Below are 24,711 nucleotides of genomic sequence, written 5' to 3'. Positions count from 1 at the left end.
TACTACCTTTGCAGACATTTGAACATCATCCATTGGCCCAAAGCTACAACTGCTCTTACTTCAACCAGTCTATCTTGAATGACACACAGCTCACCCTTGGTGACAGGCGGAATTTGTCTGTGTCAGATTATGCATATAATGACACAATGTTCAGGGACTTTCCAAAACACAGTCATGATGAAATGTTACCACAGCCAAACACAGCACTGCTGTCTCTCATCCTCACCCTGGGTACCTTCCTGATCGCTTACTTCCTTCGCATTTTTCGCAACAGCAAGTTTCTTGGTCGCAGCGTAAGTATAAATCATCCAGGTTTTCTAACTGTGCAATATGGTTGCCATTCTGTGAATGTGTGTGGTTTGCGTGGGGTGGAGGCAATAATGACTTTGACAACAGTAATTAGAGTACTTACTGAGCACTGTACATCATGCTGCTTTAGAATCCAGCGATTAGAGAAAGAGTGAAGTTGTTGAAAGGGATGCGTAGACTATATTAGAGATAAAGACATGGAAGTTTTTTCAGATAAAATTGTGACAGATCAGGGACAGTGTGTACTTGTCATAAACCTGCAGGCAGTTGTGGGTGACCATGCTGATGGGGGAAAAGGAACATTATTAGTTTTCTGAAAGCAAGGCATTTCAATTTTTGTAATTGGTCCAGTATATGAAAGCATTACATTTCAGTTGTTCAGGTTTTTTGTTGTTGTTTTTTTTCCTGATCCAGTATAAGGAAGCATGGCATTTCAATTTGTTTTTATTTTGTACTGGTTCAATATAAGAATTTGCTATTAGATCTCGTCTTGCTGCTATTTTCTGTATTCTGCCCTTACTATCTGTTGTTTGCATCCATCACTGTCTGTGAGCTTTTTTCATAATGTACAGATATTACATGTCAGCAAATTCATTCAGTCATTGCAGATGCATATTTTTGGAGTCATATTTGTGTTTAGCTTCAATCCAAAGAGTTTTGTCCATTTTGAAACCTAGCTATTGTTAAAAATATAAGAAAAAAATTTGCAAAATAACAGGCATGTGAAATTTGAAGTTTACAGCAAAAGGTAAAAAGGCAAATTTTTGTGAATTTTGTTCAAAATAGCTTTGTTGTGGTGAGTGCCAGGCATCAGAAGCAGTGGGTACAAAGTCTTTTGTATGTGCAGGTGCGAAGAGCATTGGGTGACTTTGGGGTCCTCATAGCACTGTTGTGCATGTCACTGCTGGACTACCTCATCAAGGACACCTATACACAGGTCAGTATCAACTCCTCGATGGCATGCGCATGCAGGTCTGTAATAAATCTACAAGGACACATGCACATAACAGAATCCACCTGACTGCCATTTTCTTCTCGAGAAATGCACGGTTTCAAGTTAATTGCCAAGATCCCTGCATTCATCTCAACAAACAGCATTTAAAGAAAAAAAAAAACTTGTGCTCGTTTGGATTTTGTTCAGTCACTTGTTGCCTGCAAAGATACTTTTTTTTCCTCCCATCAAATAACTTGTACTTCTTGCTGGACATGTGATAGTGAAATGGGAACTGTCAGTGAAAAATTAAAGCACCTTTGTGTATGCATACGCAGGCATACTCACACACACATACAGGCACACACACAAAGACAAAATGTTATTGTCCAGAGTATCACCACTGCTGCATGATGTCTCTTAACAGAAACTGGCAGTGCCCAGCTCCATCACCCCAACACTACCTCAGGAGCGCAGCTGGTTCATCAACCCGATGGGCATGAGGAAGCAAATAGAAGTCTGGGTTGTCTTTGCTACCATTATCCCAGCCTTCCTCATCTTCATTTTGCTTTTCATGGAAGTGCAGATCACAGAGTGAGTAGCTTCTCCTTAGTTTTCTTCTCTAACCTTGGTACCAAAGATTCATCAAAGGTGAACTCATTCCTTGACTTATGTACTCAATGTTTTCCCTTTTTTTAAAAATTGCTTCCCTTATTTTCCATAGACTACTACCATCACTTCCTCACATTTTCTTTCACATCTCAGCTCATCACATTAGCCTTTAGATGTAAACTCTCCATGTTGTCCTGTCACTGTGTATCCTTGAAATTTTCATTAGTACGAATCTCTTCACTTTCTTGTAATAGTTTTTATTTGCTGCCATATTTTTAACCATTGAGACTTGGCTAACAATGGAACTACACCTTTTAAAGCTGACTGGGATGACCTTATGCATGTATGGTTGCCTTTAATTGTGCAGGATGATCTTGAGCAAGAAGGAACGAAAGCTAAAGAAAGGCTCAGGCTATCACTTGGATCAATTCATCATGGGTCTGCTCACCTTTGCATGTGCCCTTTTTGGCCTGCCCTGGATGTGTGCTGCCACTGTGCGCACCATGGCACATGTTTCGGCTCTCAGCTCGTACAGCAGAACACATGCCCCTGGAGAAAAGCCCCATCTGCTGGGTGTGAAGGAGCAGCGTTTCACCAATTTTGCTGTTCACCTTTTTATAGGTCAGTGTCAGGCATGAGACGACCTTAACATTCCACCTGAAAGTACTTCAAATACTTTAAGAATATGATGTTTATGTTTATAGAGTATTTTTAGATGGGGGATAGAAGCTTTGTAATTGCAAGTGTCATTACTTTCTTGCATCCATGTTTCGGCTCTTTTATGCACTTTGATGATAGTAAATAGAAACGACTTCCAACAGACATTGATGCTAAGATCAGTCATCCTTGGAGAATGAGTGCCAAGAAAAAGTCTGGTGCAGTACATGAAAATTGCTGATAAATTGCTGTTTCTCTTGCAGATTAAATTATTAGCATAAAACGTTACAATTATTTGTTTGAAACTGAAACATTTTCAACTTAACTTTTCTGAGAAATATTCTAGGTGCTGTTGTTTATCTTCTTGTATTCTGTGTAATGTTTGGTGTATATTAATACATGCCTCTGTGCTTTGGCATATCATAATGAATACCTTTCTCCCATGCAGGTCTGTCACTACTAATGGGACCAGTGCTGCGAGCTATTCCAGTCATGGCTCTATTTGGCGTCTTTCTATACCTGGGTGTGTCAGCCATGAGTGGTGTTCAGATGTTTGAGCGTATCAAGCTGTTACTGATGCCTGTCAAGTATCATCCCTCTGTGGGCTATGTGAGAAGGGTATGTTGACTGTCATATGTATACTGTGTGGGGGGTAACTCAAGAACCACCTGCCATTGTTCTTGAGGCTGTATACATAAAGTGCTGTGGATATCGCTCTTAATGTATCAGGAATAAAAGTAAAGTTCTGTTGAATACCACTGTCTTATTGGATCAGCAATGAAGACAATAGTATTTTAGCACAATGATGAAACATTTTCCCTTTTCCTCTTTTGGGAGTTATGGCAACTAGTGCCTTGGTACCTGTTCTGAATGATTGTTTCCCAATGTATTTTCAGGTGCGAGTGACCAAAATGCACCTGTTCACGATCATCCAGCTTGTATTCTTAGTGGTTCTTCTCATCATCAAGTCCACGCAGGCTGCCCTTGCCTTCCCCTTTGCACTCATCCTTCTGATTCCTGTTCGCCTCAAAGTCATCAACAGGTTTTTTACAGAGAAAGAGCTGCATGAGGTGAGTATTAATTTGCTTCATTTTATAAATGCAGGTCTCAGCTGTGTCAGCTACTCTGGTATAAGGATGACAATAAGTTATTGCTGGTGTCCACTGTCCACATAGTTGAGACAAATGGTACAGATAGGTAGTTTGTGCATCGTGGAGTAGTCCATTTATTAGTAAAGCAGGGCTTCTGCTAAGGCTAAATTCTTTGGGGTCCCAGGGACCCCTTCTTCAGATTTTTAAGGGGTCCCTGTTCTTCACCCAAATTTGCCTGGGACCCCATTGACGAAAATTGAAGGGGTCCTCCGAAACTTTTAATGCGTACTGTACGCAATTTTTTGCGTAAGCAGAAGCCCTGATAAAGGTACATATAATGTCACCCAGCAAACACTGGGTTTTTCTTGAACGTTTAATGTTTTGCCCGTTTACATTAGAAACATGAACAATGACGCTGATGCACTTATAGTTTTGAAATCCCCAATTTTCTCTTTTATTTTGTATTGAGTAAGCATTTAAAAATGCATAGAATGAAGTGAGTGCACTGTTTATCTTTATTTAATCGGGAAAGTGATTAAGTTCTCTTGTGTGTGCACAGCTGGACAAAGAAGAAGAAGACTCTGAAATGGAGGACGAGGATGAACCTGACTTCTACCAAATGGCCCACATGCCTATCTAGGCTGCCATGTCCACCCTGCTTCTTGTCAGACTGCTGGTTTCATGTGGAGACTTGTCACCTTTGCTCGTCACATCACTTCTCAGCATGGCCATGACAGGCTGAGATTCTTTGTCTCCACTATGTGGAGTTTTGAGGACCTGGCTGTAGTTTTTTTTTTAATGCATGCATCTATTTACAGTGTTTGTGAAGATACTTCATATGAAGGGCATTGTTATGAAAGGAGGGTGCCACTTGCTTCTGCTGCATGTTTTAGCCATGTGAGGCTTTACTATTTCACTCCTCTCATCCTGTTTTTAAAAATCTTTGTGCAAACAAAAGTGCATACCAGTGACCATGAGGAGCAAATGGTGATGGCGTGGGGTATGCAAGCTTAAGCACCTGTGAGGTGGCCGGTGAAACTGTTTCTCGGGTGACCCTTCAGATAGGGTGCTGCATTTGCAACATTCTTCCTGAATAAACTGTTGGAAGTGAAACACATATTTGTGATAATTGTACGCTGACCAGATTTGGGTTCAAGAACTGTGGTGGAGCATGCATCCAGTTTAGTTGGCAGCTGGACACCTGTTCGCTGAGAAATGCATGGACCACGAGCATTTGTGAGGGGAAAGTGTTTAATTTTAAAGGGGGTGGGGTGCTTTTAGAAGCTTCACCAAATGCAATGTAGTCTGAACTTTGGTAGCCTATTATTTAGGCAAACATTTTACTTCTTTCATCTGTCACCATGTTGCAAGTTTCAGTTCAACAAACTTAGCTTTGCTGAACTAACTGCACGTCTAGGTGCATGAAAATCTTACAAAAACTTATGGTCATGCTAAGATGACTGCAGAAAACAAAACTGAATTTTTAAAGATTTTTTTATGACTAAAGCTGAAAATGGGCCAGCTAATAACTTCATCAAAAGTAAGTAAGAGGCACTTGAGGGCTTATTGTAAGAAAGGTATAAATGTGATTGATAAACAGATATCCTATGTGATCATCTGCTGTTGCATGTGGGCTTAGCTACAAACAAGACAGTACTGCAGAAGACATTTGTGACGAATGTAAATTTTCTGGAAAGAAAAAAAAGAACACTGCTGAAACTTTATAGAGCTAATAGATATGAACATAAGACTTGTATGAAGACAGGGAGACATTGTGAGGCCCTCACTGGCTTTAATGTCTCCCTGTCTTTAGAGGGAAAGAAATAAAAGGGCCTCAGCAAAGCTGTGATGCAATGGGGAGCAACAAGATTTGCAGATAAAACTTGCTGGTGGCGGTTGACAGGAGAAATAACTAATGATATCTCTCTAATCAATATCAACCATCCTTGATACTTGTCAAGAACCTAAGCAAGCTCTTGATGTGGTGAATTTTGTACAGTTAAGAATCCAAGCAGCCCCAAACTGAAAGCTCATCTTCACTGCATCCAGATACTAATTTGTGTAACTCGGTATTTGAATGGCAAACCTGGATCTGCCTATAAATAGCAGAGAAGCTGGCTGTGTAATCCATGTTTAGATGAAAACACTGAGGGGACGTGGTGACTACTTCACCTCATGTTTTCTGGATCTCATATCTGAGACATGCTAGGATTTTGGTTTGTTTCTTCAAGACTTGTGAAGCAGATGTTTTTGGTAACATAGCAAAGAGCCTCTCTGAAAGTGTGTATATTATGTTATGAAGCAGAGTGATGCATGAGACTAATTTGAGAGAGCAAGCTTGATGTTAGACTTAAACCTATTTACTGAAGGACTAGATGTGCCAGCTGTTTTCTTGCAAGCATTAAAGACAACAGTTTTGTCTGGATCATGCACCTGTGTTCATTCATATTAACCATTACAGTGGCTTGGATGCTGATCACAGAACAAGTTGTTTTGGATTTGACTGCTTGGTCTTCTTGGAAACGAAGAAAGTTTGTGAACACATGCAAAAAAAAAAAAAAAAAAAAAAAAAGACTGAGAGCAATTTTGGACTCAGTATCCAGAATGAACACCTCAAGGGCAATATATAATATATATATATATTTTTTGCTTCAGTGACATTTTGACCAGAGAAGCAGTGCAGTGACATGGGATGAGGTGTGAATGTTGATTGGGTGGGGGGAAGGAATGGAATATAGCATGTTGAATATACGAAAGGGATTTGATTGGTTGACATGTCAAAACACTTACTTTCAGCAGGACAACTGATGAAGAGTTGACGGTGATGAGCACACGTCAAGAGAAAATTGCAAGAACGAAGTGTGGAAAATGTTTTGATGCATGTTTTTTTGCAATTCTTCTTACAAACTTATGAGTATGGTTGTGTAGGAAACATACGTTCTGATGTACTGGAAGATGATGTACAGACAGAAGAAAAAAAGAACGGAGGGGGGAAAGATCCATGTGCATAATTGTTTCAAAATACTGTAATTAGTTTTGTGCTTATTTATCAAGTATTTGGATCTGCCAAAATATATTTTTGAAAAGTGAAGTATGCATATGAAAATAATGTATTTGAAGAAATTGATTGTAAAGTCATTCCACAGTAGTACAATTCCTTGCATGCCTACATGTGAGAGTGTGTGTTGTACATGAGAGAGTGAGCAAGTCATTACCACTTAAAAAAAAAAAAATTAAGCGATGAGCTGTCTCCTTAAGTTTTTAAAATGAAAGACCATAAATTTAATATATCATAAAAATTTCTTGTCAGACACCTCTTTGAAGAGATTTTCATGATTTCCATGTTTCTTTCCCACCTCCTTCATTATTAATCTCATGAGTACACCCATCGTTGGTGACCCAGAAAATCCCAGATGTGGTTGATTAGAGCTCAGAGTTTGAGCAGATGCTTCAGAAGTTCCATCCATCTGAGCTCTTGTTCCATGTTGCAAAGGGTCTTCAGCTTAAAAACATGTAGGGGAGAAAAAGAATGGTAGCCTTCCATTTGCCTTTTATATACATTATCTTGTATCGCTGTTAGCATTATCAAGCTGCTGAGTGTTTCCAAGATTTTCATTCATGTTTCTTCTTGAAGATAAAATTATTTGCTTGTATTAACTGTGCACTGTGCTGTGACTTGAAAGTTGGGAAAGTTTTCATTAGCCTGGGACTTGTCTCATGTTGTTACATGAAATCTAAGCTTTGTAATTTTGTTCCAAACCTGATGACAGAAAGTCACTGTCTTCCAGCACCCACCCACATACCCACCCACATGGATTTCTATATACTGCCTCCTCTGTACAGGGTGTGTTTTATGTGTTACACTTAGTTCATGTTCACAAAATGCTTCAGCTGCACACTACAACTGTAACTATGTCTTAAGCAGAATTTTATCTTTGTTTATTTTCTTTTTCCCAAGTGTTGATTTTACTTTCTAATTTGTTAAACACAAACTGTGTGATGTTTGGGCCAAAGTCACTATATTTTTGGGTAACACTCTTTTAAAAGTCTGTGAGGAGTTTTATTTTCAAAGGTTGGCTGTGTAATATGCCTTACGATGTAAATACTTGTACAGGAAACCAGAGAAAATGAGTTTCCAAAGCTTTAAATGGCAGAACACATGAAGACGGCTGTGTCATGATTGAGGATGTTAATGCTAAGCTATGTGCCATATCATACTGGTTGTCTGGCTGGTTTGGAAGAGGGAGGAGCATAAAAGACATTCACTTTGTCGCACCTTGACTCTTGGTACGATTTTCTGGCATAGCTTTCTGTTTTAATATCTGAAAATTTTTAGATTAGGTTTTTTTTGATGTATTCATATCACTACCAAACATACGCAGCTTGAAGTTTTTAACCTGACTGTAAAGCAACTGAGGGAGGGGCCATGGAAGTGATTTTGCTGTTTTCATACCCACAGGTGTCTGGTGATCCATAAGAGACCTTGTCATGATATAGACAGTCCTAGAGATATAAACGTTTTGCTGTTTTTTCAGGAGTTAAAATTTTGTATCTGTAAGTGGAAATTTTTAAATATCAGGTTTTAGTTGAAGAATTCTGGCATTTGTTGTTACCATTTCTGTTGCATGAGTGAACTAAGTAATAAAAGATTTTCTTCAAGATAGAAATACACCAAAAACCAGTCGGAGATTGATTTCAACCCTTTTCCTTCTTTTATCCCCTTTGTTCTGTACCCATCTCAGTCTCTCTTTCCTTGCATCATTCTGATTTTACAGTGTGTGCTTATTAGTTACCTTGTTAGTAACAGTTTATTTTTTTTAAATGGTCGATAATGATAAAACATCTTGTCTCACTAAAATTTATTGTTAATATATGTTCTGTCAGCACTGTGTTCTGATGTTTACATGCACCCATCCACACATGCATACAAATTTGGACACAATAGACTGTGGAAAACATGTTTGGACATGTTAGACTGACAAATAGAATTGAAGGGATTTTCAATCATCACAGTTTTGCTTTTTTTTTCCTGCCTTTTACAGTTAGTATGATGTACATTATAGTGGCATATTTGTCATATCGTTGAGTTTTGTAAGGTGTTTGGCTGGCATGCTGGTCAAGTCTTAGTGTTTGTAAGGTGCATCATTGGAATATAAGTCATGTCCTTAAGTTTAGGGAGGTACATCACTGGAGGTGATGGTGCCACAACAGGACTACCTCAATCAGCTGTTGTCCCAGACCTTATGGGTTAATGTGCCATTGCAAAGAGATTAGAAATTTTCATTGTGAATGTACATTTTCAGCAAAACAGCAATCTGGTTCACATACCACACTCTGCAAAATGCCCGTGATGTTCAGTTTATAATGTTATAGTGCGTATGCAAATGCTCTTTCCCTTAAAATCTCAGTAAAACTGGCATTGAAAATGGCAAACATGTTGCACAGAAACCTTGTTACTTGTCTTCCTGGTCTGTTGCCATGTCTATCTTTGTGGTGTCTGTTACTTCAATCATTTCTATTCTTGTACCAATGTTCTGTCTGTTTTCATGCCTCCTTATTCTGTTGTATTTGTTGAGAGGTAAGCTCTTCTGATGGTTAACGTGAAGCAATCAGCTTGAGTATATAAATATGAGCTGTGAGCATATAGCTGTGGTGCCTGGTCTCTTTTTGGGAGAACATTGGCAAGGGTTTTTTTTTTTCTTTTTCTTTTTTAAAATAGATGTTGGCACTATTTTTTGCTTTACAGTATTAGTTAAGAAATGGCTTTATGGCCAGTACAAATAGGTTTCTGGAAGAAAAAAAAGTGAGTCAGCAACACAAGCTGGAGCATTCTCCCATTTAACTAATCTTTCCACAAGCTCTTATTTGATTGGTGGGTGTCATGCATCCGCTCATGTTTGGTGTTCTAGTGTTCTAGTCTGGTGTGTGCATTTTCCCAACTCCTTTTCTGCCTAATTTAATCTTTCAGATTATTTCACAAATTTGAGTTTCAGAGGACTATTTCTTTTAAGAGTCAACTTTTAAGTGGTAGCGATGTTTTCATTGGTTTTTCTCATTTTGCAATGTCTTCAAAACGCTGGATGAGGCCTGCTGAAGTTTTCGCAGTTTATGGTCTCTTCGTGTCCAAATAATTAAACAGATAAGTAGATTAAGCTCAGTCTTTTGTGTCTTATTCTCTTTTTTTTCTAACTTGTTTTGTGTTTTCCTGGTGGAGGATTCCTGCTATATACTGGAAGAAAGGCCAGTGAGGTTTTTAAACATACACGGAATATGTCTGATAAAACTTGTCTCCTGCTGCAGTGTTCTTTTGTACATCTAAAGTCATAACCAAAAAGGTTTTAATGAACATCTCCCTCAATTACACACATGCATACACATCTACAAATTCTTTCATACACACCTGCACAGACACATAAATATGTTTAGATTTTTTAAAACTTAAAACGATGCATTGGATGGAATGCATTCACACAACAAAAAAGCAAAATCTTTTCCTCATATCCAGTTGAGTAGAATTTTCTAGAACCTTTGAGCAGGATTAGTTTTCTTGGTACTTATAAAAGAATTCCTCTTGTGATTTTACAAGCCTTAGCAGGTAAATAATATGGCAGAAGCAGATACTCCAGACCTGGGGACAGTGCAGCTAGCTTGCCCAATAAACAATACCACCACGAGTCTTTTGTAATTTCACTTGTTTTTTCTCTTTTTGCTGTGAAATATGTGAAGCCTCAGGTTTCGGAAGTATTTCTGTGAAATTTTGTGATCTGAAGTCTTTTCATATCATGAACAGGACAGCATGTGTCACCACTGGCCATTTGTGCATGCATATAAGCTTTTGTTAGAGAAGGGATTTTCTCTTCAGCTAAACCTGCCCATTATATTTTAAGTCTTTCTTAAAGAGTTGTCAGATATTTACACATATTTAAATGGTCTTTAAAGTTGCTGGCCAACACCTTTGATCAGAAAATCTGCTAAATAATATCACACGAGTAGTGCATGGTCCTTGCTGTTGGAAATCTTGTCAAGTGGCACTACAGCATTTGCACTAAGAATATTGCCATATGTTCATGTTTGCAGTGAAGATTACATATGGTTTCGTAAAAATAAATGTGCAGCTCTTATCCAGGACATATTTGTGTTTATATTTGAAAAAGCACAGCTGTTTAGTGCTCCTTAATTCACATTCAGCACCTATCAAGCTTAATTTTTACAATCTCAGCAAAAGCTGAATCCATTTTTCTAATTTGGCCTCTGCTGTAGGGTCCAAACATAAACCATCATACATCTCAGGAAAAAGGTTTAGTGGTGGTATCATCTACAATAACAAACTGCAACATTTCTGTGAATGTACTTACATTTTTAGGTTTTCTTTTATGTTTGAGTTTGGATAATGATGCCTAAATCAAGCTGCACTCAGTGCTGTGGAATCTTTGACCAGTTTTCTTTGCTTTTGTACAGTCCACTCCTTCACCTATATGTTTAGTCAAAAACAATGAATTACAGATCTTTGTCAAGAGTGAAAACAACTAATCTTATTTATGCACAAAATTAATTTGACTAGTGTCATCTGAAAGCTAATAGTGAGGAGAAGAAATATTTATTTAACGAAAATTTGGTGGCAGTATCCTGATGTAAACATCTAAGATTCACTATACTTTGTCTTTTATGGTCTCTGTAGCTTTGAAAGCTAACTCTGTAATAGGTCTTCTTAGAGTGGTATCCCTTTGTTAACTGGTGAGCATTAGGGTTCCTGTTTGTCAGTTGCCAAAACCATAAATGGTTCCATGTAGGTTATCCTTAATTTAAATATAAGAATAATGCTTGTCACTTCTGTGCTACCTACTGTGCAAAAAGCACATAACGTGTCTAAAGACCCTTAACCAAACAAAGTTTTGGCCAGCCTTTAACCATGTGTAAACTTTGCCCAGTTGGTCACACTGGTGTCCATATTTGTCCAGTTTAGGTAACATCAATAAAATAATGCCATTCAGTATTTTTCATTTGTCATGTGGTAGGAGTAATGACACCCAGTAAAGAACGAGTCCATTTCATAACATGCCAAAATTCCTCTAGTTAAAAACTGCTGAAGGACATATATTCTTTATATCCCAAATGATAACCATCACATGCAGGAGCTTCTTCTGCATTCCGAAGAGTGCTTACACATTTAGTATCATTTATGCTACTATGAACTCTAGTCATCTGGGATGTGACCATCATGTAGGAAGTCAGCTGGTATATTGTATAAGCAGGGTACTTGTGCATCTTACTGATCTTTGCTTCTACAATTAACAGATTTACAAATCTGTTTAAGACTTCAGTAGCATTTCTCATGGCAATTCTGTGTCAGAGCATGTGATTAAAAAACAGTCTTATCTCTGACATCTGTGAGCAATCTTGCATTTTTTCCCCGCTAACACCACCACTTCTTAAGTAGCTTTTTGGTCGAAAACTTTGTCTGGTCAGTTTTAAATATCATATATAACAGGGTAGTTCACTAGTGACCCTTGCATTGTAAATAAATATTTATAAGCAAGAACACATTACATTAATTTTTATAAAGTGTGAAGACAGAATAGTTATTATGGATAGTATTTTTAACTACTGTTCAAATACAGATGGCATGATGCATCACTTTGAATATATGATCAGTGACCTTGAAGCACAAATCACTGCATGTGTTGTGTTCCTTCAGAAAATTACCAGAATTCCATTTCTCATATTTCTGTTGTTGAGTATTAGCTGCAAATTTTATATTTTTCTTTTACATGTACACCAAGTGCTTGTTATAAGGTGGTGTATTATTTTTAAATAAACTTGTTATATAGGTCTGTACATACCACAGACAAGATGTTTTAAGCCTAGACAAGTTCTTATTTTTTCTTTTGTAACCCAAGAAGCGAGGTTAAACATTCACTTTTGTTTTAATCCGATACAGTTTTGAGGTATACTGTGAAACGTGTATTTGTCACTAATGCGGGCTTGCCAGTGCTCCCTAAAATGAGCGGACTTTCTAGCACTGAAGAATATGCCTATCATTTTTAATCGCCTAAACAAGTATAGAACTGTTGGCCAAACTTCAAAATCCTGACCACACAATTGATCTCTCCTGTTTTCTCATTGGCTTGAAGAACAGCATGTATGTTTTCTAAGCGTATAAAGTGCTTGTTGGACTGTTTGGGAAGGAGGTGGGTAGAAAGATCAGCTACAAGTTGCATTGAAAAAGAGACTTTCAAAATAAGTATGCATACTATTAAGTAATAGCTCTAGTATACAATTGTTATAGCTACTTTCAATATTTTACATGCTGCTAGGGTATAGTAGAATTAAATGCATGACAATTGATTGTCCCAGGAAAAGATTTAAAAAAAAATAATTTCTGCAATTTTATTTTAGAGCTCTCATCTTTGTTTTGAATTTTGTATATGCTAAAATATCTTAACCAGCGACCCCTGTAATACTTTTAATGATTTATCAATATGTATGGCTTAACAGTCTTAACCAGTGGTTCATGTAACTCAGTTCATTGTCAGGGTTAGGGAATTCATTCATCTAATTTGTGGCAGGGGGTTGCTTCCTGCACGATACAACGCCATAATTTTGCTGAAGAGTGGAGATTGATCCCGCAGGTTGGCTGTGCAAGGGCTGTGATGCTGGTGAAAACGAATGTTTTTTAAGCCTTGTGGGTTATGCTGCAAGATATTGAATGCATGCTTAAAATGCTTGATGGTGCAGATCTGTTCTAGTTACAACTGCATGGATGTCACATTAAATGGCAATTTTCAATGTTGTCTCATAGAGTGCTTTCTTGAAAAAAAAATCCCTTTTGCTGCTGTCTTTATACATAGTGTATTAAATGACCAATGTAGACTAGCTTGCCAATAAATCAGCATAGTTATTTTGTCTTTCTTTGTTCAGATGGTTCATTTATGTGTGTGTGTGCATGCATGTTTAGAGAATAGCATCAAAAAAGGTAGTGAAGACATGTCATTCAATGAAACTACTATAAATTCAAGAACTCCCCTGGTTTGATCTTTGTGTGGCTTCCTTTAGGTCCCCTAAATTACCTCTGCAGGGAGGGCAGCCTGTGTCGGTGGAGGATGGGATCCTGGAGACTGGTCCCCGATGGGTTGTGACTTGTCATACCTAAAAACTCCTCTTTTGCCTGGAGGAGGGGAGGGGAGGGGAGGTTAGTTTGGCCCACACCAATCAACTGACTGGATAAAATGTTGTAGCCAAGATAAGAGGTTGTGGCCTGGGTTAGTCTGGTCAACTCTTATGAATCAGAGTATATTCCTCCTGTAATATTGTTAACAACTTTCCTGGATATACTCATTCATGTCTACATCCCCTAATAGACATTCGAGGGCTGAGAAAAGGAGGGATGAAATTTCCTCGAAGTTACACTATACTCCTATTCTAAACAATATTCTCCAATCCACATATCTTCCTTTCATATGTAGGCGGTTACAACTTTGAAACCTACGTGAGTTCGATTACGATTCCATATGCAAAAACCAAAAAGATGTTCATACCTTGTCTAGGCGAGGTTAATACCCCAAGAGTCAGGATCGCGCAGCATCCAGTGTTGATGGCCACTACCCTGCTCTACTATGTAATCTTAACTTGGGAGATTTACAACTCGTGACTCAGGCACCTCTTCTTCCTTCACTATCCGGGCCCGAGTATTTTTTCAACCTCATTCCCACCAAAAATTCTACAGCTGAACCGTGTTCACCAAATACTCTGGTTAACCCTTTTCCTGCTGACATTCTCATTCATTCTCCCTTACATGCTACTCTTGCAGTTCATAAGTAGCAAAGGGGTTAAAATAACCTAAAACATTTTAGGCACAGCCTTGTCTGTGACTGACTGCTAGGGTCATTGGCAGTGCGTGCTCCTCACCTCTCTCCATGTTGAACCATTTTTTTCTGCCATAATCTAAAAGTCTGGCCTGGAAAACGAACAATGACAATTGTTCAGACAGGAGAATATGGGGGACGCAGCAGCAGTTTTAGGGCATGGCTACAGTTTCTAATTGTTAAAGTGGGGAACTGGAAAGACCGCTTTAGGGACTGGACTGTCTCCTTTCAAAAAAAGCTTCAAGAATATTTCTCCACATTCAGGCACGAAAGGTTAGGTCAATTTCTAATTTAATGTAAAAGTGAAAGTAACCAGGGACTACTACATGAATAATGCCAGACCTGTGCTGTGCGCTTAAGGCAGACCAGCAAGAATAGAGGATTCCTAAAGACACTTGTGGAAATGTTGCTGTAATCTTGCTTTTAAAAAAACCACACCAAGATATATATATACAGCTTTTCTTTCTTTATTAGTATTAATAGGGAAAAAAATGGAATGAAGTACTCATTGTTAAATCAGTATGCAGTTCATTGAAAAGTCACATATACCTAAAGTAACATGCGACCTTTCCAGTATAAAAAACAGCACATTCTCAATACAATGTTACTAAAATATCTGCAAACACTTTAAAAGAGCATAAATGCTGGTCTTATTCACAACCTGTCTATGCCAATTCTGATGTACATCATAGGAATGATCCTTAATACCTGAGTATGCAAAAATGTCCCTTTCTATTTTTTTATAAATATACATATATGCAAATAACAATATGTGGCTATTGCCTTCATTATCGATTTTCCACTATTTGGTTGCCGAAATATTTTTCAAAAGCATTAAAAGAATACTGACCAATAATAAGTTGAATGACTGCTCTTTCACTAAACTGACATGACCTGCTTGAATTAATCCATGTGAGGAACTCTGTCTTTAAGTATGATAGTTTTAATCAGTAGTTTCTAAAGTCTCTAAATGCTGCCAGTAAAACAAATAATAAAAACCTGTTATCCAAGAATTCAAAGAATGATGAGAGACAAAGTCTGCATCTTCCTTCTGATTGCTTTACAAATTTTGTAAGATTAAAATGTGTTTTTGAAGATCAAAATGCATACCACACAACCTGTGGGAAGTAATTGGTCCAGTTCAGACTGAATGTGTTAAGTCAAAAATCTAGATTTACTCAAAAGTTGCACACAAAATTCAAAGCTGTAATGTGCTAGCTTATCTAGCGATAGGAAACTGCCTAATATAGATTTTCACTGTATTCAAGTCACTTAGTAATACTAATACAGTAAAACCTCTGTATTAAGACTTTCCCGATCATGATCCAGAAATTTTTCACTATAATTTCGCTATATAAAAGTCATCCCTATTACGACTACCTTTCCAACCTGACATACGGCCGGCAGTTTGATCTCTTTCACTAATTTTTGCAAAAAAAACCCCAAAACCAACACTTCTGTCTTAACTGCCCCTGTACAGGCGTTTTGAAGTCGTAGTTTGTGGAATAAAAGCCAACTGGTTGATCTCCCTATTAAGATCCCTCTCAGTTGATTTGATTTTTGTGTATTCTAGCAAGTCTTTATAGAGAGGTTTTACTATAGCATGTATAACAGAATAACAATAAAGAATAAAATTATGTATTAAAACACATAACAAAGAGTATACACATAGCACATACACAATTGTTTCACAAAGAATTTGCTGGAAATAAACTAGAAAAATATTTTGAGCATCTTGATATGTAAGGAACTTTGTAGTTTTATATATGTACATATTGTGAACCACATGGACAGAACTAAGCAAAATTTTCTTCAAGAATAACAGCCATAAAAAAAAGTATTTACAATTATATTACATGATTTTATTTAACATATCTGAAAACCAGTTTTATATATGTACATATTGCGAACCACAAGGACAGAACTAAGCAAATTTTCTACGAGAATAGCCTCAAAAAAAAGTATTCAAAATTATGTTACATGATTTTATTCAACATATTTGAAAACCTACAACCCTTCGAAAAGGTCACTGCTCTGGAGCTACATAAAATGTAATGAAATGTGAGAACAAAACATTCACTTTACATGGCAATATTACAAAATAATTTTCTTCAAAGGATTTACAATGATCTTGAAAATAGATAAGAGATGAACATTCACCAAATAAAGAAGAATATCTGTGTATAACATTCACGATGACAGATGAGTGTTTCCTTCCACTAATTCTCTGTTGTTTTATCCACAAGTTATCAGATTTCACTAACCAGTTCATGTCTTTATGTACAGTACTTATTTCACTAACCAGTTTATTACTTTATATGTACAGCACTTATTTCACAAATCAGTTTATATCTGTACACAAACAATCCTTATTTCGGAATGTCTGGAAGTGAATAAGGTACACACACACACACAAAACAGAAAATTTCTGAGGATGAAAGTTTCCTGTTAATGCAGATATTCACACAGCTGTTAAAAGTCCCATAGCCTAGTAGCTGTTGTGACTGTGAACCGTAAGTGGTTTAGTGTGTCTAAGTCAGGGCATGTTTAATGTATGACCCAACTCACTGCCACAATTAAAAAAAAATCAGCTACCATTGCTTCTGGATGAGCAGGAAAATATTTTCAGGCAAGAATGGACCTTGAACCTGAAACCTACTCTGAAACTGCTAACCATCAGGCAGACCCTCCTATTAATACAGCTAAATGCACATAGTAAACATTCTTACAGTACAAACATATTGATGCTAAAAATGACACGTACTAAACTACATATTACTACTTTCAGACAAGTTTACTTTCATGCCATTTCACTATGTCAAGAAAGAGATCGCATCCCCAAACAAGCAATTAGTCAGGTATTGCCACTAGCTCTTCTACTGTTTGAATAAGAAATACATAACTTAGCAAATAACTGGTGATTGCTTTTATAACTATGCAATTTCTTATTATTGACTTTCATTTACTCATTTCAAATTTTTGTTGAACAAATTATTTTTGTCTTTTTTCTCCTGCAAAACATCTGTGGAAAACGTAAATAATGACACAAGCATTGCCAATTGTTAATCATTTTAAAAATGGAAAAGCTATTTTAAACTATACTCAGTGAATATTTGGGGGAACAATTACATCTAAACAGCATTTGACGTACTTTTTTCCTTGCTTTTCTACATATCCTACATAAATATAATATAAAATGTCCTGTACAAATTGTTTCTGAGAGGTGATATGTGGACACATGGTATAAGAAATTAATCATATGTAGTATTCATAATTATGTTAACAACTATACTTTTGTTGTTAATAAGGCACTGTCTATTTCGCTGAGCATTGTCTTTAAACAAAACAGAAGATAGAAATTCTAGCAAAATTTCCAAAGCAAAGATAGACATAACACACTCTGCGCAAACCAGCTGACACCATTGCCAGGCAAGCACTTGACTGGAACCCTCATGGGAAGAGGAGAGTTGAGAGACCGAAGCAGACTTCGAAAAGAACAGTAGGAGCGAGGCAAAGGACATCGGAACCACCTGGGCTCATCTGAAGGGGGGAGGCTGCCCTATACTAGGTCTGCTGGCGAGGTGTTGTTGCGGCCCTATGCTCCTCAGAGGAGCAACAAGGACTAAACTAACTAAACTAAAGATAGACATATAAAGGGAACAATATCAAGCTATTGTCACTCCTAGTAAGAGTTGCTCTTTTTTCCCTCCCCCCTCCTTCCCACTGCCACCTAGTACAATTTAATAACAACCATTTTGCTCAAACTTTTTCAAAATACTTCAGTAGCTTTTACAACTTTAGCAAATTAAAATTTTAAAAACACAAACTAAAATGCCCAGAATGAGGGCGAGGAGAAGTTCAAAGTGTGTCGACAACAGCAGGACAGCAAAATTGAAATAAAGACAGTGCTATCTACCAAGATGTCTGCTGCCAACTAAACCCCAGCATTCAGCTTTACAAGGTTTTTCATTTCTTTACATAGCAAAAATATTTTCTGTTTTTAAAAAAATGACACTATAAAATATGCTAATTCTCTGAAAAACAAGTTTATACAGCATAAGACTCATGGCATAAGCTAAAGTGTAATTAATATAATCAATTTATGTCCCAAAACAAACTAATATGCATGATCACAAGGATGCTACTTAACTACCACAGGTACTACTATCTGGAGGGTCTACTGCATGCTCCTTGCCACTATCATTTACAGTCTTAACAGTGGTAAGTGCGCTGGAAAGTGCGCTGAACTTAAATGGGTGGTAAGCGTGCTATGTAAGTGCACTTATTATCTGCATACTTCTTCCACTATGCCCCTCCCCATTCCTCTCCAAGTACATATAGTAAATAAAGAAAGAAAACAAAAGATGTTCACCTTACACTCATACATAACGTATTAGTACTAATGAAAGTACAGTCCCAAAGAAAAAAGACATACGCCCACCTTCCAACACAACAGCATGGTTGCACTTGTCTTTATCATCGCACATACAATAGTTCATAAAAATACCTTGGATGTTCATGAATTTACGGCAGCCCCGAAAGTCTGAAACAGTTCCAGAACCAGTGGATGTATCTTTCAGGGTCAGAAGCAGGCTGTTGTACTGGGAGCGCGAGTAGCATTTCCGGTTGGCACTTGCAATGGCATCCTGCCATTCCTTAGAGCACACAAAGCAACCCGTGCGAACTGTGGACATATCCACAGCAGAACTAGGATTAAAATAGTCGATGCGACACCTGTAGCACTCATAGCACGTCACACCATTTTGTTCTTGGCCGTAGTCGGGGGTTCCACCCGGAATGTAGTCGCCGGGGATCGACTCCTGCTCGTTCCACGCTAGCTGTATCTCGTTGAGAGTGCCATCGTTCCAGCCACCGATGTACCCAGACTCCGGGTTCACGTTGCCACTGTAACGGCGCAGGTACTGAATGATTCGCAAAGAGAAGCCGCGCATGTTGTCCTGGAATGTGTCCACGTTAAACTGGATGGTAACATAGTTCTGAGTTGTAATAAAGGTGCTTTTCTTCGGAATCTCGCTCCCGCAAAGCCCTCGCCATGGGATAGTCGGGAAACGACGAGCGTTGTCCACGCGATAACTGTTGAACATTTTGAGATAATCATTGCAGCATCTTCCCTTGCAGAAATCGCTCACGTAGCTTCGGCTGTCAATGTTAATCGTGAGGATCTCAATCTGAAATTGGTAATATGGTTTTCCAATGATTGTGACAATGCAATCCTTGTCTGGCTGATAATAGTCTGTACCAGCGTGAGATACAATCCAGTCTTCATCTTTATTCGTCATTCTCACAACCAGTGGTTCTTGCTGCGATCCGCAGTTCTGACCTTGAATGATGATGTCGGCTGATACAAAAGAGACAATAAATAAAACAGCAAGCACCCTCAAACAAAAATACATTTTTGTTGTCTCATCCGCCATTTTGAAGCTTTTGACGACACGAGATCGAGGCAAGCAGGAAATACAGAGGATGTTAAAAACAACAAGTTTTTTTTAGCGTAATTTATAATAATGCTTCTTTATTCTGTTTCAATAATATCTACACAACCTTTTTTATGAATAAAATACTTGCAAGACAATTCATAAATACACGCTTTGAGACAAGAACGACAACTGCGAAGGAATGGGGTTATGTCCCCTGTAACTCACCGTCCCAGCTAATTTTCTATATACGTCCGTGCTTTCACAGTCTGTGGTCCCCTTCTTTATTCTTCTCGAACTAGATGAGAGTTTTTTTTATTATTTTGTTATCAGATATATTCCATGCATAAATAATGAGTTTATATGACACTTTTCATTAAATGAATAAAAATTTTTTTAAGTTATTCTTTGCGAAACACGGGTAACGTGTTATTATAGCTTATGAGCCAAAGAAATACACTGTATTGAAATAATATTTCGCATCCATTAAAGCAGCATTTTCGAGTACGACCCTCGGTACACAGACTGAACAAACCTGTTGCACACACACACACAAATTCCAACCTTCAAAGTACAGTAATCATTTTGAATGGCCATTCTCAGGCAGAACTTAGTCCCTAATGGACAGCATTCTGAGTGCGAGTTTATATGGTACTGAACTTACTGTGCTGGTAAGATAATATGTATTTTGTGATAAGAATGACTGTTAACAAATTTTAAAATGATTTTTACGATGTTAGTGTAATTTGTGTTAATATATGAATGTTGGGTATTGTCAGTATGCTTATTATGGAATATTGGATTGCTTGAGGAAGTTTTTTTTGGTTGTTATTTTAGTGTGAGTTTCTTGCAGTGTGGCTGACGCTAGAGATTGTTTGTTGTTGGACATATTGTATAATATTGTAGGTGATGATATGTGTAGTTGGAATGTTCCACTATTCTAGTCATATCGTTAGTAGAGCCAGGCTTGAATCTGCTTCTTAGTATCATCATACCCATTATTATTATCTTATACTATTATTACTGCGGAATTAGTTTTGTTTTATTGCTAAGATTTATTGAATTCAAATTACTATTTGACTGTTGAAGTCGCGATTTCAACGCCGTGAAACCAGGGATGGAAGGGAGAGACAATGACACATTTTTATTTGTTTCTTTGGGTGCAATGTATTTTTTCACTTCCCAGAAAGGTTCAAACAGATTGGCACGAAATTTTGGTCACAAGTTGGTGCAGCCAAACCCATAAAGTATAGTTATCGGATATCGCGAAAATATCCATCTGTTGCTGATTACTACTCAAGAAAAAAAATCACTAAAGTAAATCGCACTGATCTGCGAAACAAGGCCTGTAGATGATGGCACAGTTCACCCCAAAGTCGCCATGCTTGAACCGGTCGCCCTCAGCTTGACCACCTGTACGTGAGTTCAGATAGTAACTGGCACGTCCATCGCTCTCACACGCCATGCGATGTCTGGACTGGACTTTCCAACGACAACGACCACTTCTGCTTGGATACCATGGAAACAGCAGGTCATGTGTTTTGAGTCCTTTTGCTCTCGGTCCGTCCAGCCGGTGCTGTAGGTGTTATACTTTATTGGAATAAGCAATTATAACTGATGCTAGAGAGTAGGGGAGGGTTGTGTAATCAGACATTTGTAGTGGAACTATTTGTGTGTTTCTCACAGTATTCCTAGTTGCAAAACTGGATGGACTTGCTAAGTGACACAAGACTAGGTGAAACAAAATTAGAGAAGTAAGTGAACGGCACAAAGACCACGTGGCCACAGTGACGAGACGCACGTGCGTGGTGTGAGCGTATCTCAAAATTAGACACGGAAGGGGCAAAGAGAAGTAGGTAGACAACATGCAGGACTGGATTGTCCTGCCCCTTGGCAGATTCCAGATAGTCCACGGAAGTGAGAAGTGATTGTAACTTGGAGGCTAAACGTTTACTTTCTCTGCTAAGAAGAAAGTGGACTAAATCTTTCACAATCAGTATCGTCTTCCCGTCCTTGCTGTCTATCCTCTGCTGGCCCATCCCATACTGGTCACATCACCATCACACAATGCCGAAACGAGTAATGATAAAATATACAAACAAGTTTACAGGAATCATTGCACAGAATAGCTAGTGGCACAACAATACCATCGAGATTTAGTTTCGTGTGTGTGTGTGTGAGAGAGAGAGAGACAATAAATCAAAATGGATGCAATCATTCAAACTCTTATCAATCTTGATTATCAAGTCGGTCTATGACTGGACGCCGGTTGTGTCATCCGGAATTCAGCCTGCCAGGCCTCCCAGCTGCAGGCTATGGGATGCTTCTGTCATGATCTGCGCTGTTTTAGAAGTTTATTGACAATAGCTCCAAGCGACAGACTGAGATTGTCATCGGACTTGACAAATCATTGGCGGACTCATAGGAACCACACGGTTTGCCTCCGGACCGGACGACATATCCGGGGTAAAATATAAAATATTATACCACCGTCCCTCGTCCTTCTGAGCGTTTCGAGCATAAAGCACTATTCTATTATATAGTGTTGTCTATTGTATAAAGTATTTTATTTTATACAATTGTATAATTTTACAGACATCTTGTCTTGCATCTGATGGTCAAAGACTAAAGACTCCATCATTACATTCACATACCTAATTTATTCTGTACACACATACACACACACAGAAGACAACCCCTGCGTGTGCTCCTATTCCTTCATGTCTGTGTGTGTGTGTGTGTGTGTGCGCGCGCGTGTCACATCGCGAGTTTTCTTTTAAGTTAGGAAAACCAGAAGACGAGAAACAAAAGCTTATAATAGGCACCGGCACAGTTATCAGACATGTCCAAATGCTCTATCTTAGTCAGGCAAACAGTCTTATGAAGGACACCTTTTCCTTGCTTCACTGAAGAAAGAATTTTGCCTTAGGCAAGACAGTCAAGTATTGCATACTGTTGAACTAGTCATGCATATAGATAAACAGGAACATTGCATTCCAGTCCAAAGAGAGAGAGAGAGAGAGAGAGAGAGAGAGAGAGAGAGAGACATAAGCAACACTATTAAAAGTTATGCTAAGGAACCCTACTTGCTACCACTGTAGATGACATTTAAATTGACATTTTTCACTTGAATGACTTCAGGAGGAAGCAGAGATCTTGTAGTTTTCAATACACTTGACGGCAAACATTTTATTTCGCAACTGAGATGTGCATCATTTAAAAAAAGTAAACAAAAATATCTGCTGAAATCTCTTTTACACACATACACACACACAGGTAGAGAGAGGAGAGTGAAAGCTTTCATATTTACAACCGGTCATATTTTGTTAAGTTTTTGTTTCATGTCTACACCGTATCGGGAGAAACAATCTGCACTGGTGTAACTAAGCTTCTCAACATTTCATAAACTCATGCCTTTTCTGCCAAAAATTTTACCGAAACTAAAATGCATTTCCTGCTTTGTGACCGCCGTTAATGTACGGTGCGGCAAGAATAATATATATTCTCTGGATAAACCATGTAAACACATTCGACTGAAAACTTTGTTTGTCAGACACTTCGCACACACACGTGTCTTCAACCTTTTTGAATCACGTGATGGAAATAAAGAACCTGTAGTTTTAAATAGATTAATGTTCTTATAAATTCAATATCATCTAAAGCTGTCTTTTACTATTAGTAGATGACAAAACATATGTCTGTAAGTGTTTACTGCTATCACATTAATTTCGGTTAATTATAAATAAAGTATATAGGTTTGTATGCACACAGCAGGAATGTCTAAGACGTATATACAGTATCTGGGCGATGCGTTGACTGTTTAACAGCTGTAAATACTGCTGTAGATAATTTATGTTTGTATATGGGTGTCACATGCATGACATTGAATACCAGCGAGCTTACCTTTACTTGTGAGCTGCAACCTTACGGGAATAAAGTTTAGTTCATCCCACCCTCATTCCTTCCTTCCTCCCCCCACCTCTCTCACTCACACTGCTAAAGGGGGAGGTCGGGGGTCATTTATTGCCAGACTTAGCAGACGTCAGGCTACTAAGCCTCAGATTCCCTCTCACTGTGCAGATGAGACCCAACTGAAACGTTTGCTCCTTGTTTGTCGAGATAATCCGAGGGTTGACGGGGAGGAGGTGTGCAGAGGGTGGGTTTGCCAGTTACTCTGACTTCCCTCCCTCCTCCCTCCTCTACCACCTCCTTCCGGGGCGGATCCTGGTTTCGGCGACAAGTTGGGGAAACTTCAAGCGTCTTGATGATCCTCCTCTCGACAGACTGCCCGGCATTCCTCGTTTGACCACATCGCCGACAGGACTAGGGGGGCGGGAAGAGAGAAGGAGGGAAAAGAACTTTGCAGTCTCGCGCAAAGCTACTAAAAAATGTCAGCTGACCAATGTCGAGGGCATCATGGCTGTTTCTTTCAGTTCATGATAAATGACAGATTAGGAATAAAAGTTGCTGCCTTTACTCCTTTGACAAGACATACTTCAGTAGCGGCAATTTTCATGAGTGAACGTCTTCCAACGGGTGGTTTTATATCTCTCTCTCTCTCCTTTAAAGAGTTTTCGTTGCTTCTTTTAATACAATACTTTATTCATCCCAGGGGCCATTCAAAATAAGACATCACCAGGTTGTCTTTTATTCCTTAGGAAACGGCTCACCTGTGAAAGGATTTCAGGTGCAAAGTAGCACACTTCTATGTGTCTGACTAATGTACACCATACAAAATGTCCATGTCAGTTCTTACAGCAGTTCATATGTCTGATAACATTTTTGTTGCAGCTTGTGGCCGAGGCTGATGATTA

The 24,711-nt window shown here is 38.3% G+C and overlaps 2 protein-coding genes across 15 annotated transcripts in view; one reads left to right on the top strand and one right to left on the bottom strand.

Moving 5' to 3' along the window:
• LOC112575860 (band 3 anion transport protein-like) overlaps positions 1 to 13,505 on the top strand; it is an 85,264-nt gene extending 71,759 nt beyond the window's left edge. For all 14 annotated transcript variants that reach the window (XM_025257983.1, XM_025257973.1, XM_025257956.1 and 11 more), the window contains 7 exons: positions 15 to 293; positions 1,157 to 1,246; positions 1,668 to 1,834; positions 2,220 to 2,473; positions 2,958 to 3,127; positions 3,406 to 3,579; positions 4,160 to 13,505. In XM_025257983.1, coding sequence (XP_025113768.1) covers positions 15 to 293; positions 1,157 to 1,246; positions 1,668 to 1,834; positions 2,220 to 2,473; positions 2,958 to 3,127; positions 3,406 to 3,579; positions 4,160 to 4,240 — 1,215 coding nt within the window. In that variant the 3' untranslated portion in view covers positions 4,241 to 13,505. The remainder of the gene's footprint in view (positions 1 to 14; positions 294 to 1,156; positions 1,247 to 1,667; positions 1,835 to 2,219; positions 2,474 to 2,957; positions 3,128 to 3,405; positions 3,580 to 4,159) is intronic.
• A 1,408-nt stretch (positions 13,506 to 14,913) lies between these two features.
• On the bottom strand, positions 14,914 to 19,931 carry LOC112566122. The gene has a single exon (XM_025242090.1). It carries the CDS (start codon positions 19,895 to 19,897, stop codon positions 18,842 to 18,844), a length of 1,056 nt encoding a protein of 351 aa, XP_025097875.1. The 5' UTR covers positions 19,898 to 19,931; the 3' UTR covers positions 14,914 to 18,841.
• Between the last annotated feature and the right edge of the window lie 4,780 nt (positions 19,932 to 24,711).

The sequence above is a fragment of the Pomacea canaliculata genome, linkage group LG1 (assembly GCF_003073045.1).
Source record: "Pomacea canaliculata isolate SZHN2017 linkage group LG1, ASM307304v1, whole genome shotgun sequence".
NCBI classification, from domain to species: domain Eukaryota; kingdom Metazoa; phylum Mollusca; class Gastropoda; order Architaenioglossa; family Ampullariidae; genus Pomacea; species Pomacea canaliculata.
The sequence above is the reverse complement of the archived record's forward strand: the minus strand, read 5'-3'. Positions and strand labels throughout refer to the sequence as shown.

Bases quoted from the DNA above. Each gene is read 5' to 3' on its own strand.
- LOC112566122 (XM_025242090.1), bottom strand. From the start codon at position 19,897: ATGGCGGATGAGACAACAAAAATGTATTTTTGTTTGAGGGTGCTTGCT.